This window comes from Hyla sarda, chromosome 10, assembly GCF_029499605.1.
Source record: "Hyla sarda isolate aHylSar1 chromosome 10, aHylSar1.hap1, whole genome shotgun sequence".
In the NCBI taxonomy this organism is placed as follows: Eukaryota; Metazoa; Chordata; class Amphibia; order Anura; family Hylidae; genus Hyla; species Hyla sarda.
The window spans coordinates 97,413,397-97,434,112 of NC_079198.1; the positions used below are offsets into that span (position 1 = coordinate 97,413,397).

The 20,716-nt window shown below is 42.8% G+C and overlaps 1 protein-coding gene across 5 annotated transcripts in view; it reads left to right on the forward strand.

Annotated features, from left to right (window-relative positions):
- Window positions 1–20,716, forward strand: part of SAMD11 (sterile alpha motif domain containing 11) — a 175,729-nt gene that overhangs the window by 95,205 nt on the left and 59,808 nt on the right. For all 5 annotated transcript variants that reach the window (XM_056542507.1, XM_056542505.1, XM_056542506.1 and 2 more), the window contains one exon: window positions 11,301–11,413. In XM_056542507.1, the coding sequence (XP_056398482.1) occupies window positions 11,301–11,413 (113 nt within the window). The remainder of the gene's footprint in view (window positions 1–11,300; window positions 11,414–20,716) is intronic.

The following is a 20,716-nucleotide window of genomic DNA, read 5'->3' on the forward strand; positions in this document are numbered from 1 at the left end:
AAAAAAAGCTTTCCACCAGAGTACCCCTTTAAACAATGTGAGCTACATTAAGTACTTTGGTAGCCACATGTGGTACTCCATCTGTGGGCAGCTACAAATACTAATGCGTACTACTAGCAGCACCAGGGAGGATATAGCAAAACTACAACTTAATAGTATGGGGAAAAACAATAACGTTAAAGTGGTTTACCAGTAATAGAAAAAAAATCGAGCTAATTTCTTCCAATAACAACACTGCATCTTTCCTCAAGTCATGTGTGGTATTACAACTGGACTTCATTCACGTCTAAGGAACTAAGCTGCAATACCACACACAAACTGCGGACAGGTGTGGCGCTGTTTTTGGAAGAAATCAGCACTGGATTAGTTTAACACTAGTGTAAAAGCCATGTCACTAGGATATTTGTGCCTAAAGAAAAAAAAAGAGTGATTAATCATCTTAAAAAGTTAAATCTTACATGTAGATTAGAGATGAGCGAACTTACAGTAAATTCGATTCGTCACGAACTTCTCGGATCGGCAGTTGATGTCTTTAACTGCATAAATTAGTTCAGCTTTCCGGTGCTCCGGTGGGCTGGAAAAGGTGGATACAGTCCTAGGAAAGAGTCTCCTAGGACTGTATCCACCTTTTCCAGCCCACGGGAGCAACGGAAAGCTGAACTAATTTATGCAGGAAAAGTCAGCAACTGTCGAGCAGAGAAGTTTGTGACGAATCGAATGTACTGTAAGTTCGTTCATCTCTAATGTAGATCACATGGGATTCAAGAAACAGATCAAAACCTGTCTAGAGAAAGAGTGGTGCAGTTGCCTATAGCAACCAATCAGATCGTTTCTTTCATTTTCCCCCCAGACCTCTTTAAAAATGAAAGAAGCGATCTGATTGGTTGCTATGGGCAACTGCACCGCTCTGTTTCTACACAGGTTTTGATAAATCTCCCCCAATATGTTATTATTTTTTGCTAATTTTGTTCTTGCCCTCCCTAATGGGGTTTAACACAACCGGTCATATTTCAGGGTAGCTTCTGATCTATGAAAACGTTGGGAACCATTGATGCAATGTGAAGGCTGGCCATTTAAGTTGGCCTTCTTTCGATTTTACTCATTTTATCTAAGTTGCATAATAAAAAATAAAAATAAATGGTATTATTCAGCACATCTGGTCCACATCTGCGGAGATACACATCATATGGGCTCAGGCTATTGTAGCAATATGTAGCAATTGGTATAAACAGTATTATCTGGCCAGCAGTGTTACATTTGTGTCCCATTTACATCCCAGTCTGCTTTTTTTCCCCTCCTCCTTGGCCATTGGTTGCCCTCGCCCCGGTGATGCCGTTAATCACCCCGAGGATTGCGTCGCTGGCATCTTTCCTCAGGCTTCAGCTCCTCTAATGGGATTGGCAGGGTCAGTGTTTCTTGAGCAATTTAAGGCCGCTTAAGGCATTTGGTTAATTGATTCCAAATCACCTTGATTACAAATATGCTAATTGCTTTTGCTGCCCCCTACTGTGACCTCTCTCCCCACCCCTGTTGCTCCCCGACGCCCCCCCCCCCCTCCCTCTCCGGGTCAGCGAGAGGGTACCCTCCCGTCCGGTTTCTTTTTAAAAGTCTATTCGCTCCACGTCTTGCTCTCTGAAATGTCCATGAATAATTCAGGCCAGAATATGCTGAGGGTGACAGAAAGCGATGCCAATTGACCATTTAAGCACCGTGACACTATTGCTTTGCTGGCCTTCTATCCCAGGGCGAAGTGCTTGGCAAATGTCAAAGAAGGGGTTAGTGACCGCGGAAGGAGCGGCGTATAGTCTCTACTTAAAAAGTGAGGTAAAGGAAATACTGACCGCCGTAATACTGTAAAAGTTGAGTCGGACCCTGTCTCCTAGGGTGGGGGGCTGATAAGTTTGCACTTGGAGCAAGGCCCATTCATTGTCATATCAGAAGTTTGGTTGGGACAGCTAAAGCAGTGTTTTTTCACATAGTGTTTCTCCAGCTGTTGCAAAACTACAACTCCCAGCCAATGGCTGCTCGGGCATGCTGGGAGTTGTAGTTTTGCAACAGCTGGAGACACACTATAAGAAAACACTGAGCTAAAGACTTCACCTCCGTCTATGGCAGTATTCCCCGAGCTGTTACAAAACTACAACTCCCATCATGCCCTGACAGCCTTCGATCATTATTGAGCTGCCTCAGCTTCTGTCTCTGGCAGTGTTCTTCAACCTGTAGATCTTCAGCTGTTGCAAACCTATAGCCTCTGGCTGTCAGGGCATGATGGAGATTGTAGTTCGGCTCCTGGAGAATGCTAGGTTGGAAAATACTGCTCTCTGGGATTGTCAGGAGTAGACAAAAATGCTGCTTCTTTCTTGCCAAAACAGCACCACTCTTGTCCACAGGTCATGCGTAGTACTGCAGCTATGCTCTAGTTACTTCACTGGAACAGAGCCGCAATACCAGACACAACCTGTGGACAAGAGTGGTGCTGTTTTGGCAAGAAATAAGCAAACGTTTTCTAATCCTGGATAACCCTTTTAAAAGCTTAGCTCCATTTACTTTAATCCTACTGAACTGCAGTACCAGAGGTAACCAATGGGTTAGTGTGGTGCTGTTTTATGGGAAAAAAACAACTTTTTAACCATTAACAATCCAGGAAAACCCTTCAAACCATTATATATGATTGTTACGAGGCAAGCTTTTTTAATTATTAAACAGCACAGCCAAAACATCATTATTCTACCTATAGAACAGCTAACAGTGGAACATTTGACCCCATAATCTAGTTTTATACTGTCCGTCTACAGTTTCTGTCCTGGCTATACAAGATTAGAAAATCATGGCTGTTTTCTTTTAAATATAGCACCACACCTGTACACTGGTTGTGTCTGGTATTGCAGCTCAGACTTGTTCATTTTAATAGAGTTAAACTGCAATACCAGAAGTAACCAGTGAACAGGTGTGGCGCTGTTATTTTTATTTTTATAAAAAAGTTGGAGCCTTGACACCATATATTAATTACCTTGTAACCATCCAAGCCAACCAACCAACCAGCCAACGTATATTTGGTAGGGGCATGTACTACATTTACATTTCATAAGCTATTAACAGCTATTATTGGTGTCATAGACCTGCCCACAAAAGTTTTCCCAAAAGTTTTTTTTTCCCCTTCTTATAATGGCTGCAAAAATTCTTATATATGCTTTGCATATATCCCTCGATCAGTGTTTACTTTGCTGAGTCTCTTTTTGTTGTTCACGAAGCTGAAAATATGCGGAATGCCCATCCAGAAAAAACGGGCGGACATTCCACACATTTGAATGATCTGGCGGGCGCTAGGACCGCTCGAATATGGCCCGACTCATAGATAGAAATGCATTGCCATGTATGAGCCGGTGCATTTCCGAGTGGTCCTAGCGCCCGCTAGATCATTCAGATGTGCGGACAAGTCTATTCTTTCTGCGGATGCCGGAATCGGGATTTCCATGACAAAAGCATCTGCCGCGGAAATTTGGCCGTGCGCACAGTGCAGCAGAATTTCATTGAAATCAGGGAGACTCTGCAGCAGCGGAATGTCTGTTTGGAATATTGCACGCCGAAATATTCAGCCGAAATAGAAGAACTTGTGGACTTTTATTTGGTTGGAGCAGTTGAGGTACGTGGACATCTCATAGGGCAGGGGATCCGTTATCAGTGGTTTGTTAGTTGATATTAATGCTAAAAAAAAAAAAAAAAAAAAAAAAAAAAAAAACTCTGGTCTCCAAACTCTGGTCCTCCAGCTGTTAGCAAAACAACAACTTCCAGCATGCCAGGAGTTGTAGTTTTGTTAACAGCTGGAGGACCACCGTATGGAGACCACTGCTATAAAGGTTAAAAGGGTACTCCGGTGAAAAACTTTTTTTTTTTTAAATCAACTGGTGCCAGAAAGTTAAACAGATTTGTAAATTACTTCTATTAAAAAAATCTTAATCCTTCCTGTACTTATTAGCTGCTGAATACTACAGCGGAAATTCTTTTCTTTTTGAAACACAGAGCTCTCTGCTGACATCATGAGCACAGTGCTCTCTGCTGACATCTCTGTCCATTTTAGGAACTGTCCAGAACAGCATATGTTTGCTATGGGGATTTCCTTTTACTCTGGACAGTTCCTAAAATGGACAGAGATGTCACTGTGCTCATGATGTCAGCAGACAGCTCTGTGTTTCAAACGAAAAAAAATTTCCACTGTAGTATTCAGCAGCTAATAAGTACAGGAAGGATTAAGATTTTTTAATAGAAGTAATTTACAAATCTGTTTTAACTTTCTGGCACCAGTTGATAAAAATAAAAAAAAGTTTTTCACCGGAGTACGCCTTTAAGAAACGTTTAATCCAGGTGAGACATTTCAAGAATCCTTCCAACCATCATACAACCGCTGTACGTTTCCCGGCGGCTCCAGTGCTAATACTTTTCCGACCATTATTAAAACTTCATTCCCGCCAACTTGTCGTCCCCTCCAGCCGCTGTTAATTTAGGAGACTTTCTCTAAGCGTATTTCCATTGTTTGAACCGGTCTCTGTGTGGAAGAACTTCGGAAAGAGATTTGAAGAAACATGGAGTAAAGTGTCGGTAAACCCGTCTCTCTCCTTTCCTTATAACCTTTTAAGCTGCTTCTGAAAGTAAGCTGTAGAAATGGCGCCACTATTGTATCAGCTGTGGGGGTTCAGATGATCGCAGGGACTTAAATCGAGGCTATTAAGCGGTAAATCCAGGCACCGTCCCGGTGATGCCTGTGCTCCTAGACCACCATGATCTCAGATCACCACGGATTTCCAGAATAATGCGCCCTGCAGAGTATTTAAACCCCTTTGGCACTACTTCAATGGCTTCTTACTTAGAATCTTGTCATGCTTCTAGTAACACAAATGTCAAAGTAGTGCCAGAGGGCACTAAGTAACATAGAATGTGTCGACAGAGAAGAACCATTTGGCCCATCAAGTCTGCCCAATATTCTGAATACTATGAATAGTCCCTATCTTATATGAAGGATAGCCTTATGCTCAGGGGTCAAGTCCTGGGAAAAAAAGTGTGGGAACTCTTCCACTCAAGGACTGGTCCTGCAAGACTTATGCTAATGGCAACGGTGTTCCTGCCTTAGAAAAAGTGCAGGAACTCAGTTCCCACATGTTCCTGCAGGACTTGAGCCCTGCTTATGCTTATATCCCATGCATGCTTATCCTTCTTCTCTGTGTTGGCAGCTACCACTTCTGCAGGAAGGCTATTCCATGCATCCACTTCTCTCTCAGTAAGTAATACTTTACCTGATATTACTGCATAAACCTTTGCCCCACTTTGTATAGAGGTCCCTTATTCTGGAAATCTGTGTCAGCCCTAAAATCACAACCTTTACCAATGTGATTCTATAAAAAAAAAATGTGACCAAACATGTCACTTGGTACATTTTAATATCCTAGGATGGGTTTAAAGGGAATGTCCACCCTGGCAACAACTTTTTTTTTTTTTTTTTTTAATTGTTCTAGTGCATCTTAAAGGAGTAGTGCAGTGTAAAATAACTTCCCCCTATCCAAAGGATAGGGGATAAGTTATAGATTGCAGGGGGCCGGCCACTGGGACCACCCGCGATCTCCTGAACGGGTCCCCGGCAGTCTGCCAGAAGCGGCCATTATGACCCCTGCAGGAAACCTCGGCCGACACGCCCCCTCTGTGTATCTCTATGGGATATATGGAGGGTGTGTGTCAGCCACCGCTCTGATCTGGGGTCGGCACGCCCACTTCCAGTAGACTGCTGGGGCCCCCGTTCAGGAGATCGTGGGGGGTCCCAGTGGTCGGACCCCCCGCGATCTATAACTTTTTCCCTATCCTTTGGATAGGGGATAAGTTATCTTTCACTACACTGCTCCTTTAAATAAAAATGAAGCAACTTTGCAAATATCTTAAAAATATTAAAAAGACCTATGTGTCTCCATGGTAACCTAATGCAAACAAACCATTTGTTGTCTTGACTCAACTGCAAAATGGCCTTTTTGAAAAATGTTGCATATTTTTTTTTTTTTTTTTTGGAGCCAAAGCCAGGGGTGGATTCTAAAGGAACGGGAAATATATAGAAATAATGTATACTTCTCTACTTTGCTTGATCCACTTGTGGTATTGGCTCAAAATAATACATTACAAAAAAAACTGTGTGTGTGAAGCCCCCCTTATTCTGTCTTTTTTCACCTTCTACCAATACATTTATGATTGCTTACCAAGAAGTAGGAGGATTATTGCAGGGTAGTGTTAATGCCAAGATCAGACTACACAAGAGTAGTATGTAGTCTGTTGCCATGGAAACACACAGGTCTACATACAGAATGAACACAGAATGTTAGGAAAGTTTCAATTAACCATAAAAACAGTAAAAATGGTTGCGGAGGTGAACCCTCACTTCGTGGTATCACTAGGTGCCTTTGACTTGGATGCAAACAAGTTGTTGACTAGTTGTGTGATTAGTTATTTATGGCGGTTTTGGTAACGATATCTCAGTGGCGTACATTTAGTATTTAGAGGTTTCAGTGAACCCCGACCTTAGCAGTGTCAGAGGGAATCTGTATCTTCACCATTTCGGATTGGGAGGCTAATTACTTTGACCTTGTGTTGCCCAGTCGTCTTTTTTTTTTTCCCCCCCCCTTTAATTCCGAGTCTCTCTTGTGTATTAGAGGTTAAATCTGAATGGCCTTCTGTAGACCTTTCAATCCCTAGCATAAACTATAAGGTGGACTATGTGAAAGGAAGAGGAGATCCGGAGATTTTATCGTTAAGTGAAGAGCATTAAAGATAGGATTTACAGCTGTGCCTCCTCTTATTTATTTATTACACCCCCCCTCTTCGCTCGCTGAATTCTAATGAGCTAATTAGCAGATTCCCGTGAGACGCGAATTTGTGAGCGGGAAGGGGGGGCAGGGGGGATAAGAAGGAAAGGAAGCGGGGAGCGGTAGATGGGGACAGCGGAGAGGTGACGGGAGCTCATTAGGAGGTATCAGCCTCTTCTAGCAGCCTACGGCAGGGTCTAGGAAGGAGTGCATCAGGCGGGAAGCAGGATTATGTAGCTGACAAGATTGTGGAAGGTGCTGGTAGCTAGAAAAGCCATGCTGAACAATCCCTTCTTAACCCACCTGCTGCCAAGACAGAGACGCTCAACTGTGCTTATCTCTATGACTGGGGAACTTGTTATTTTTGTTATATTTCAGATTTGTTCACTGAGTTTTGCATGGATAATGTAAAGATTTTATGAACAAATCATGTAAGATGCCCACGAAGTTGGAAAGATTGGTTAAGTTCTCAAGTCTATGGGCAGCATCTGAAATCTGGCCAACAAATCGGAGGGAAATAGTAATTCCCCAAGATGTTGTTTGTTCTTTCGCATTTCATTTTCCACATTCTAAAACTGTGACGTGAATGTATGAATGATAGACATGAAAACGTTTAGGTCGGTTTCACACAGATATATTACGGACACACTTTTGCGTCTGTATTACCACTGCAAGGCCTGACCTGACCCGAACTGACAGCTGTCAAACTGGATTATCAGACATGCAGTCGGGCTGGGACTTTCCTAAATTAAACGGTTGCAAAAATGTGGCCATCATTTATGTGGGACCTCAGATTTGTTGCAGAAATATCTGCGATTTAAACTTTGTTCAATTTATGTGTAATATATTTTTCTACAACATGGGCATGAAGTTCTGCACGCTCGCTTTTATCTGCAACATATGTGTGTCAGTGTGGTCTTATGGACATTTTGGGGGTTGGCACTTTGTACCGTCATTTTAAATTTCCTACTATTGAGTACAAGCTGAGGCCCACATGACCAAAGGCTGTATGTCTAGTTCCTATATAACTATAGGTGGTGCAGAGGGAATGCGCTAACGCCCCCGCCCATAGACATGAATGGAGTGGTGTGACGTCATGACCACAGCCGCCTGAACCCAGCATTCTGTACACAATGTTCAGAAAGCCGGGGTGCCGGAACGGAGATCGTGGGGGGTCCCAGCGGCCGGACCACCCACAATGAGATATCTTATCCCCTATCCTTTGGATAGGGGATATGATGTCTAGGGGCGGAGTTCCCCTTTAAGTACTGCCAAGTATATCAGGAGCCCATATTGGTTGTCACCATTCAAGGGAATATGGTTGAGCTGCAATTCCTACACTGCCCAAGAGTGGCACTGTTTCGAGGACCCTTGTGGTAATCTTTGACCACGTAAAGCTTTTGGTCACTATTACTGTGATAGTTAGCCAGAAGGTAACTAAAATGGGCGTTCCATTGCTTTCTGCTATGATTGTGGCAGCTCGTATCATTTCTGGATTTTATTTATCCAATCTGACATATGAAACATAAAATAAAGTTAACATAATACTGTATATGAATTCAGCCAATGCATAATGTAAAAATACACTCATATAGAATATTGCAAAATACGGATCTGTAAGCATTCCACATCAAACACGTATGGCGGCAGTGTGCTTGATATCCTGTGTGTAATAATGCTTCCAGGTAAGATGCAGTTCATGATAAGCTTATCATTGTATGTAGGAGAGAAAGGCCCACAGGCACCATTGAAATATGAATGAGGCGATCATCTCTAGGCATGACAGCCAACTGTGAGGTGCAGACCAATGTGTCTGCTAGTGATGCTGGCCAGGAATAACTCAATTTGTGCCGACACTTCATTACGCTGCCCATAAGGATACGTTGCAGCCCCCCCTGTCTCCCATCTTTGTGCTGAAGGTAACATTAATCTCCATTTGTCCTCTGGACCGGTCTTCCCCTCTGCGATCTATGAGATTAAACACACAGAGAACTGGTAATCGCCTCCTAAACTGCTTACAGGCCAGCAATATTTACATAATGCGCTGCACTGGGAGAGGATCACACCCAAGGGGGATTACCACATACATGGACACTGTCTGGAAACGTTATTTCCCTCCCCCCTACCAGTAACCTCATTGTAGGTTCACTTGGCAGAGGTGGTCATCATGGGTGATGGTGTAGATGGGCAGGATCCTAGAAAGAAGTCTACGAAAATCTGTAGCCAGACTAGCCACAATGTGGGTAATATGAAGACAGCCTGATCCAATTAGGGGGTCTCACAAACAGATTAGCTCTGCTTCTGTCTCCGTGCTGGGGGCCGCTGGCCATGGTGCTGGAGGGCTTTCATGTGCCAATAGGCGGGGGCTTAGAGGGTAGATATATGATTTAAAGGGCTCCGTGTCCCACCCAGTAGCTCATACCGAAGGGGATCTTGAGTGCAACCTGGAGTCATCCTCTTCTGCCTTTCACCACCCCATGCAGACAATGTGCTGTGTGTTGCAGGGACAAAGATGGGGGTCTCAGATCATGTGAGTAAATACGTCATTGTAGAATTAGCTTGGTGTACAGATTATTAGTAATTCTATGGCTTCGTTATAAACTCGAAAAAAGTTCTGACCCCATCAATCCATGTACAGTGTGTTTCCTCTGCCCCCTCACAAGGAGATTGTAGCATCTTTTACCATCAACGCTTGGCAGCAACAAAGTCATTTCAGGACTTTAAACTACGGAGTGGATACGTTGCCGTTCCCAGTGTCCCTTATCGTGAAATATTAGGCCTGTAATTACAGGAAGGGGAATGATTCTCCTTGTCATGCCTGATAACCCACAGAAATAATAATGATTTAGTGCCCTCCATCCAGCGATCTCAAAGCCATTGCTAGGAGTTGTTCTTTGCCAGTTTTAATTGGTGCACATTAGATGTATAGTACTTCAACCAAGCTGGTAGATGACTGGGAGATTGTGGATTGTATGGGATGGCAGTATGAATCTTGGAAGTTTTACATGCCTTAAAGTGTACAGATAACTTATGTCCTAATGGATGTTATTTGAAAAGCAAAAGGCGTAGAGAAAAGTGATACCTGGCACTTCAGCACAGGTATACTGTCCCTTTAAACACCGGACGCTGGGTGAAATGGACACAGTCCTCAAGCTGTCTGCTGGTGCTGCTCAACACGTAGATATATGGCAACTATAAAATCACAATGAAGAAATAAAAGAATGCAGTGCCGCACTCACCATTAATGGTCAGATTTATTTACTGCAAAAAAACTCAGCAGGTACATAGGTCAGGTAAGCAGGGGCGCCTCCGTCCGGAGGCGCCCCTGCTTACCTGACCTATGTACCTGCTGAGTTTTTTTTTTCAAGTGTACCTGTCGTTAACAAAAACATTTTATATAATGTAGATAATACCATTATATGTATATTTGTAATATACATTGGTTAAAAATTGTGTATGATTTTGGGTGAAAAAAATGCTGTCCCTGCAGCTATTGTCTGTGTGTCTCTGTGAGGAGTCCAAAAACAGGAAGTGAGGGCAGGACAAGCAGGGCTCTGTGCAGACTCCTGGCTTGTCAATCATCCTGATGTATGAGCCAGGAGCATGTTATAGAGCCTCAGTGCACACTGCCCTGCTTTTCCTTAGTGCACAGAGCCCTGTTTGTCCACCCTCACTTCCTGTATTTGGACTCCTCATAGAGACACACAGGCAATAGCTGCAGGGACAAAAATATACACATTTTTTTATCTAATATATATTACAAATATACATATAATAGTATTATCTACATTATATAAAAAGTTTTTGTTGACGACAGGTACACTTTAAATTAAGAAGTCTGAGCATTAATGGTGAGTGCGGCACTGCATTCTCTCATTTCTTCATTGTCATACAAATGTATCTAACTAAGGGCACTACTGCCCGAAACGCGTAGGCAACTACTCTTTGCATGTATGTATTGATTTATTCTTCAATAAAAGCTCAATGTTTTACCTGCTACCCTGGTGCTGGATGGAATCTATTTGCAATTAATGTATATAATGCTTTTAGCATTTTTCTTAATTTTTTGACAGTATATTTTGGATGTATTTCATGGTATTTATAGAGCACCAACATAATATGCCGCACTGTCCCTGTGTTTACTGCGCTGGCCTCACATGTTTACTGCGCTGGCCTCACAATCTAATCTCACATGAACGTATATCTATACATCTATTCTATGTGAGAGAAAGTGGAATACCTGGAGGAAACCCACACAGATATGGGTAGAGATAACAAATGATTCTGTAGGTTTATAGCGATCACCCTTTGGTTTATCGCTACAGCTCTGTTCTCAATACGCGGCCATGGCTCATGCAGTAGTAAACGACATCTTAGACCTTTAAAAGAGTTGTTACACTTGTTCCACGCTAGAAATTCCACCAGAGATTTCTTATACTAATCTTCTATTATATTCACTTGCAGCCGTGAGAACGACCTTTCCAGCATCATCTCCAACCTTCAACAGAGCCACCAACTCGTAATGCCCGAGAATCAGAGTAAGAGAAATAGCCATCATCTCAGTTTTACATCTACAGGTCAGTATCTGCATTCTTTTTTCCAATGCACTAGCCATTCTGATAGGTACCTGTCAATGTGTTAGCCAAAATGTCACAGATGGGGTAAGGAAATAGTGTGCAATGTATGCCTGACAATGTGAAGTTGGCCCTTACCTATGCCCTGTCCGTCAACCAACCTTCCATGTGACAGTCAGACTCTTTTATTGTAGTGGCAAATCTTTCAGTTTCACGCCATGTTCTTGTATCCGGTCTCCACCGTGGAGTGGGGTAGTTGGCATGCTTGCATCCACTAGCTAAGATTTAATAGGATACAGAATACAAATGCAATAATCTAAATGGAATTTTTACCGGTTTGCGTCATAGGCCAGTATAAGCCAGGGGAGATCAATGTGACCACATGCAAACGCCAGTCCTAGACTCGGTTGAATTCATGACCTCCGAGTTGAAAGGGCTTCCATAGTCACAGTGCTTGAACATTACATGTTGTTGCTGTAAGAATTGGTTAGAAAATGTGCATTGCCTGGAACAGGTTTATATTGACTGGACATATCGTAAAGTACAGCACGAGAAGGCGCCGAGACTAAAGGAATTAAAGTAATATAATGATTTTTTTCATTTCGAGAAGCCAATGACTTGACCAGAATGGACAAATAGGTACAACATTCTTAATCCCCAACCTCCGCAAGGTCTTTCACATCTGTGAGACACTGTATCGTAATGAATAGAAGCAATAGGTCTGCACTGTTAATGGTTTAAATGAAAATAAATTCTGTGCATACCTTGAGTCATTTGCTCCGAATTGGAAGGTCGTATTTCCTCGGTGAGGTTGGGTTTTGGACATGGCGTTCCTCACTTCATAATATCACGTGTCCTTATCCAGTGTCAAGACGGCTCGACCTCATTTAAGTTGCTGAGGCTGCAGCTCGGGTGTGATAGATTGATATCATTAACATGCACACGGACTCAATATTACCCGTACATTTCTCCGAGCTGGGGATAAAATCTATTCTGCGTGCACTTGTACCCTGAAATATATTCATTAGTCGATATCGCTCAGTGCTCCGCTAGATAGAAATGATATAGCTTGGAATTATAGGACAGCGTCGTCTTTTTATTAATTAGCTGATTTTTTTAATTATTTTTTTTAAAGGAATTTACATAGTGATAAAGGACAAAATGAAAATTCCTTCTTTTCCAAACTTTCTGGTCCTGCTTCATGCCTACATATCTGTCAGCCTGTTTTCAACTAGTTTTCATGCAGTTTACCTTCTGAATCCTTAAATGGGATCCTTAAGGGTCTATTCACACGTACAGTATTCTGTGCAGATTTGACACCCAGATTTGAGGTGCAGAAAGAAGATTTCTGCTGCAGATTTCAATGTAAACTGAACACATTTTGAAATCCTGCGCATCAAATCTGCGCAGAATACTGTACGTGTGAATAGACCCTAAAGGGGTAAAGACTAATTTATTACCTTTCCAACTTCTCTGACCACTGGGACCCAAACCGAAGATAGCCAAGTACAGCATTTGTCTATCTTTGGATGAGGCAGAAGTTCAGCATGCAAGCTGTTGCCCCATTCACTCAGACCCCCGTTCTCCTGATCAGTGGGTGTCCCAGCGGTTGTACCCTTACCAATCAGATACTTGCCTATCCTGTAAATAGGTGATAAGCTAGAATTGTTGGAGAGCCCCTGTTTACCTCCAGCTTTTATCTCCTGCTTAATGCAGAAGGTGGTCTCTGAAGATCTTGAAGATGAAATCCATCCTAGAGGTCCATAAGTCCCTTATTAAGTCACCCCTTACTATCTATCTGCCAGTCTCCATAACAATGCTGTCCCATGGTTTACTTGTTCCAATGTTTAGTCTTTTTTTATACTAATGGTGAATTATTCCACTTTTTTCCCATCATGCCCAGCTTTTTTTGTGTCCTGGTAGAAAATGATTTTGTAGGCATTGCTATGTTTTGAAAGTGTATAGTAACGCTGTATGCGTGATCTCACATGCGGCCACATTTTCTTTTTTTTCTTTTTATCTCTATATATTGGCTCTCCCCGGACTGCTGCACAAAGTCGTACAGAGGTCTTAAACCCAGATATCCGTGTGACATCAGGGCTACGAGATGTGCGCATGAAAGCAGAGAGTTTTTAGTGGGGGAGGGTGGAAGGCCAGAGGGAGGCAGGGGAAGCGGCGCACACTGATAACATCTAATTGCTATATTGATCTGTCTTGGAGCCAGTGTGAGAGCCGGAGGGTGATTGAGATGTGTATCCCCTTCCTATTCATATGCCGTGGACTGGCTGATATTATTCATTTACCTCTGACTCTGCTGTAATAATACGAGAACAAAGAACGAAACCGCCAGTCTTCTGTTCTGCAGAGCTTACGCTTCAGTGTGGCTGCGAAATAGAACGTAGCTTGAAAAAGGATTGTTTTTGTAGGGCTTAATGTACCATTTATCAATACCATTATTATCATTGCACCATATATAAGCATGCCCTATAAGTTTTAATTGTGGAGGAGCATTTGCATTGTTTACATAAAGAGTATTGTATAAAATATTGTATAAAAAAAATTAGGGGATCCGGCATCCATAGTTAAAAGATATAACAGGAGACAATTCAACTTGTACATTGCAGCCATTACTTTCCTTACTCAATTAGTCTGTGTTTCCCAACCAGGGTGCCTTCAGCTGTGGCAAACCTACAACTCCCAGCATGCCCAGAGCCAAAGGGTTGGGAAACACTGCAATGAGTAAACGCTTAAAGGCGAACTCTGGTACATAAGTACTTATGCTGTATCCAGAATCCTGTGGACAGGGGATAAGCATCTGATCATGGGGGGTTCAACCACTGGGACCCAACCCTGCAGTCTGTGACCTAGGGGGAGATTTATCAAAACCTGCCCATAGCAACCAATCAGATCGCTTCTTTCATTGTTCAGAGGCCTTTTCAAAAATAAAAGAAGCGATCTGGTCGGTTGCTATGGGCAACTCAGCAACTTTTCCTCTGGACATGTTTTGATAAATCTCCCCCATGGTCTGTGACAAGTCCTATCTTTTAACTTTGGATTTAATGTATGAAGATTGTGTCATTATTATGTCATTAATATCACAGGAAATAGTATGACTCAACTTACGCATTTCAGGCGTTTACTCATTGAGTAAGAATGGTAACACCTGAAACGCATGAATCCAGTCATGCTGACCAACTCCTGTTTTTTTTTGTATGGATAATCCAGAAACCTATAACTACCAAAATCTACCAAATATTTATTCAGGTAACTACTCCGTAACAGATATTGTATGACCATGTGGATAATCTACAACCTGTAGTCTGGATTCTATATGCAGATTTTTGGCAGCCCTGAGCCTTATTGAAAGCCCACTGCAGCTAAAGCTAGCCATTCATAGAATAAGTACCGTATTTTTCGCCCTATAGGACGCACCGGCGTATAAGACGCACCCAATTTATAGGTACAAAATCTAAAAAAATAAAGATTTTGAACCCAATAGTGGTCTTCAACCTGCGGAGCTCCAGATGTTGTAAAACTACAACTCCCAGCATGCCCGGACAGCCGTTGGCTGTCCGGGCATGCTGGGAGTTGTAGTTTTGCAACATCTGGAGGTCCGCAGATTGAAGACCACTGCATAGGAGGTAATACTCACGTGTCCCCGCCACTCCGGACCCATCACCGCTGCCCTGGATGTCGCTCCATCGCTGTCGCTGTGTCCCTGTCGCTCGAACGTCTCTGCTGCCTGCCGGGTATCCTCGCTCTCCGTCGCCGCCATCACGTCGTTTCGCACCCCGACGCACGTACGCGATGAAGTGATGACGAGGAAGGAGAGCGCCGGCCATACAGGGGATCCCTGAACGGAGAAGACACCGAGGAGGCAGGTAAGGTCCCTCCCGGTGTCCTGTAAGCACTAACCCGGCTATTCAGTCAGGCTGTTCGGGACCGCCGCGGTGAGATCGCGGCGGTCCCAAACAGCCGGGTTAGTGTCACTTTCCCTTCAGACGCGGCGGTCCCGAACAGCCCGACTTTCGCTTCAGACACGGCGGTCAGCTTTGATCGCCGCGTCTGAAGGGTTAATACAGGGCATCACCGCGATCGGTGATGTCCTGTATTAGCCGCGGTTCCCGGCCGTTGATGGCCGCAGGGACCGCCGCGGTAGGGGTGTATTCGCCGTATAAGACGCACCAACTTTTCCCCCCCAGTTTTGGGGAAGAAAAAGTGCGTCTTATACGGCGAAAAATACGGTAATTGCTATAATAGCAAATCCCTAATAGGTTTACGAAAAATGACCCTACAGTTTTATACTTTACCAGGAGGCAGGAGAACCTATATACCACCATATATGTGTTTCTTTGACTTCAATCATATCTGCTGTGCTTATACCTATCGACTGTCTTCTCTAATTTTCTGTAAAAGACAAAGATATTAGCTTCTTGTGAATTCTAGGTAATACCTGGGTGGATTTAATTCTGGATTTGGTAGAGGTGTTCTCTGTTATCTGCTCAGTTGTGGATAATATTAACTACCTGAGAGAGCAGATAAGGTCTCGCTGCTCCGAGAATCTTCCATTTGCAAATATTATCTAGTTGGTGGTCAAGGTTCTGGTCTGATGGATATACCATCTAACACAGCGGGTTTTTACCCATCACAAATAGTAGTTTTTTAGTAGATTTTTCAGCTCAGGTGCAGGCTATTGGCCATATCCAATAGAATATCTGCAGGTCTGTAGGCAGATTATGTGATTATAAACCAGCAGGGGAGGATATATACCATAAAAGATAAAAAATATACTTATGTTTTTTTTAGGAGTGTTTCTTATTCCAGCATAAGTGAAATTTTATTCCCAAGGGGAGATTTTCTGGTCCATGGAGAACAGTTAAAGGGGTATTCCAGGCAAAACCTTTTATATATATATATATATATATATATATATATATCAACTGGTTCCCGAAAGTTAGACAGATTTGTAAATTACTTCTATTAAAAAATCTTAATCCTTCCAATAGTTATTAACTTCTGAAGTTTTCTGTCTAACTGCTCAATGATGATGTCACGTCCCGGGAGCTGTGCATGATGGGAGAATATCCCCACAGGAACTGCACAGCTCCTGGGACGTGAGTCATCGGAGAGCAGTTAGACAGAAAACAACAACTCAACTTCAGAAGGTGATAACTATTGGAATGATTAAGATTTTTTAATAGAAGTAATTTACAAATCTGTTTAACTTTCCGGAGCCAGTTGATATATAACAAAAAAGTTTTGGCCTGGAATACCCCTTTAATAAAACAAAAAAATGCCAGCTCCCCTATCCACACTATGTGCATGTAAACCAATACCGATAGATATAGCAAAGGAGAAAGTTAAATCCAGCACTTGTAACTTGTAAATGTCTTGTCTTAAAGGGGTACTCCGCCCCTAGACATCTTATCCCCTATCCAAAGGATAGGGGATAAGATGTCAGATCGCCGCGGTCCCGCTGCTGGGGAGCCCCGGGATCTCCGCTGCGGCACCGCGCTCTCATTACAGCACAGAGCGAGTTCGCTCTGCACGTAATGACGGGCGATACGGGGGACGGAGCAGCGTGACATCATGGCTCCTCCCCTCGTGACATCACGGCCCATCCCCTAAATGCAAGTCTGTGGGAGGGGGCGTGACGACCACCACGCCCCCCCTCCCATAGACTTGTATTGAAAGGGGCGGGTCGTGACATCACAAGGGGCGGAGCCGTGACATAATGATGCTCCGGCCCCTATACTGCCCGTCATTACGTGCAGAGCGAACTCGCTCTGTGCTGTAATGAGAGCGGGGCTCCCCAGCAGTGGGACCGTGGCGATCTGACATCTTATCCCCTATCCTTTGGATAGGGGATAAGAGGTCTAGGGGCGGAGTACCCCTTTATATATTCTATGTTAAAAGCCATTAAAAAGAAATGCATATTCACATATGGCAGAAGGAAAAAAATTAAGTTTTACTGATGCGTTTCAGACCTTCATGGGCCTTACTCAGGGGATGTTCACACCTACTTTACTTGTTACAAATTTGACTCACAAAAATCCACAAGTATAACCAGCACTTTAGACAGTGTATAAGAGAGGATTTCATGCACCTGCAGCTTTTCGTATTGCAACAAGTATGTGTGAACCTACCCATAGTCTATGTTTCAGAAGATGAAAGTGCTTTAATAATCTTATGTTTTTATTGCTGTTGGTACTTTGGTCATAAATACTCATTTTACCTTTTAAATGCAGTGTTCCGGAACCTTTGGACCTCTGCTTTGGCTGTTGCAAAACTACAACTATTATCATACACCTTGTTCTTGTTTCTCAACCTTTAGCTCTCTAAGGGGCCCATGCACACTATAGAAATTCCACTCTGAATTTTTGCAGTAGCCTCCAGCAGAATTGGGGATTAATGGCACGAAGCCCTGTCCCTTTGACTGCAGTGCAATTTTGGGTGGAGTTGTACTGAAACAATAACATGATTCAATTTTTTGGGTGGGATTCCAATCCATCTCAGAACTTCCATAGTGCTCACAATGCAGCAGAATCCAGAGATCAATTTTCGTAGTTGTTACAAAATTTTCAAGCTTCTGCAAATCTACAACCCCAGCCTACAAGGGGTTATGCAGGAAAAAACTTTTTTTTTATACATCAACTGGCTCCAGAAAGTTAAACAGATTTGTAAATTACTTCTATTAAAAAAATCGTAATCCTTTCAGTACTTACGAGCTGCTGAAGTTGAGTTGATCTTTTCTGTCTAAGCGCTCTCTGATGACATGTGTCTCGGGAACCGCCCAGTTTAGAAGCAAATCCCCCTAGCAATCCTCTTCTACTCTGTGCAGTTCCCGAGACTAGCAGAGATGTCAGCAGAGAGCACTGTTGCCAGACAGAAAACAATAACTCAACTTCAGCAGCTGATAATTTTTAAAGGATTAAGATTTTTTAATAGAAGTCATTTACAAATCTGTTTAACTTTCTGGAACCAGTTGATATATAAAAAAAAGTTTTTTCCAGGAATACCCCTTTCAGGTGTCGGGGCATGCTTGAGGTTGTAGTTTTGCAACATTTGGAGAGCCACAAGTTGAGGAACACTCCATAAAAGAATTTGCTGACCTAAATCTTGCGACAGACAGCCAGGTATTTTTTTTCCCCCTTCTGATCCGATGATAGTTCTGAAAAACGTTCCGATCGCTATTTTTGAGCTTTTTGAAGAAATTCTTTTACTCAAGCCAGGGATGTGTATGTGGGTTGCTTCACCAGCGGGCAGATGTCTCTCTGACAGGGGATGGCGCATAAACCACTGACTTAGTTAGTTATCCTGACTATATTTCCCTGCATCCCTCTGTAACACCCGGGAAATGTTGTGTGAGCAGAAAGTGCCTGTTATCTATAGGAAGGATGAGATTAGCAGGTGATAAGACTCAAGGTGCAGTGCTGGCTGGGGCTCAGAGGTTTTATCTGGAGAGAGAGGGATGAGCCGAGCACAAGGCTCACTTTAATCTTAATTGGAGAAGACATACAAAGGGATGAGGCAGCCCAGGCTTCTTGACAAAGGCAGGCCAGAAAGCTGCAGGTTTGCACATTAAACACAGATTTAGAAGCCTCCTTAAGCGGCTCGAGGTGTCTCTGTAAACAAGCACAATCCTGGCCATCCACTTTAGCTAATTCGCCCTGCCCAGAGGGGGAGAGAGACTCTGCACCTGCCCTCCTCCCCTACCTCGCATGCCCTTTCTCTTATGGCCCTGTGTTTGCAGACACCTGTCTCTTTAACCCAGGCTCCTCTGCAATCCACACAGCGGATCTTTTGCAATTCTGGTAATATAATGTCTTGTCAGATGCCATGAAATGTGTGCATGACATAGCTGTGATTCTCTTTATTAGCCTTTTCTTTTTGTTGCTTTTATTTCAATTTAAGTCATTTCAGATAGATTTTGATGTCTTTGAATCTGTTCTTCACTGACAGGTTTGCATGTTTATTCACCTTGTAGGTACACTCACATGTACAGAATCTGCTGCAGATTTGATGCTGTGTTCAATCATTTAGTTACATTGATATCTGCAGCAGATCCTGTATGTGTGAATGGACCCTGTAGATGTTTTTGAATTTATTTTTGATTGCATTTTTTTATTTTTTATAGTTTTGGAAATTTCTCTTAAATTGTGTAATACTTTGCAATACTGTTACTTTTGTATATGACAATTAGCTGTACCCTTATTCTATGATAACCCTCCTTTGGTAATGGGTTAATTTTTGAATGCAATATATTTGGGGGAAAAAACTATTTTTTTTTTTCTAATTGTTTTTCTTTTGTTTTTAACAATGGAAAGTTTAATGGAGAGGCAGGATATCCTGGTCTCACCTGTTAGACACGGTGGCACTGAGTGTTTGCTTAATGTTGAATTAGGCAGCACGTGATAACCTGAAGCACAAGGACATGGCACGCTGGCATCAGTGGCAGAGAGGGAGGGAGAGGCGATCCTGTGACCCTCTCTATTGCCACCCTATGTTATGTGCTGCATATACATCAGCAGAACTGTTTTCAATCTAAACTTTAAGGCTGGGTTTACACTATGCGCTTTTGTTGCATTTTTTAAAATGCATTTTTGTTATGGTTGGCCAACTAAAATGCCAAGGAAATGAAAACCCTGTGAACACAGCCAAGTAAAAATTTGGGAAAGGTCTTACAACTTTGCATCTGAACTATTTTAAGAATTGACCTTAAAATTGTGTCGGGTACCTTAAAACATTAGTGACCAGGTCTCTGGTTATCCTTGGGTCAAGAAAACTAAGTTAAAATGAACTGAAACTTCAACTAAACTGAACTAAAACATTAAACTGAACCAAAACTTAAACAAAAAATGTTTACTGTGACACATTTAGTGCAAACTGCAGGAAGACCCTTATAACTAAAAAATGGAACCTACTTGATGTTCAGAGGAAAAAACTGTTTCGACCAAGTACAATTCTTTCTACAGACTTGTCATGGTCTTGGACATCTGCTCCTCATTATGCATTCTAGAGGAAGGGCAAGTCCGTATTGTGATATGTGATGCCCATGTTCAAGCGACCCACATATATAGGTGTGATTATTGTGGTTACTAGGTAGCGGACCATTATTATACATATTCAGCAGCTGACAGCCTCGCAAATTCATGTGCGGGTTTGATTGTCAGCTCTTGGACATGATTCTTGATGAGGACTTGTATGGATGGGCAGCTCATATCTGTGTGCAATCGGCGTGACAAGAATTCAGGATTCACCTGGCTCCTGTACATGCAGCTGCACGGCAGGCCTTGGAAACCTCAG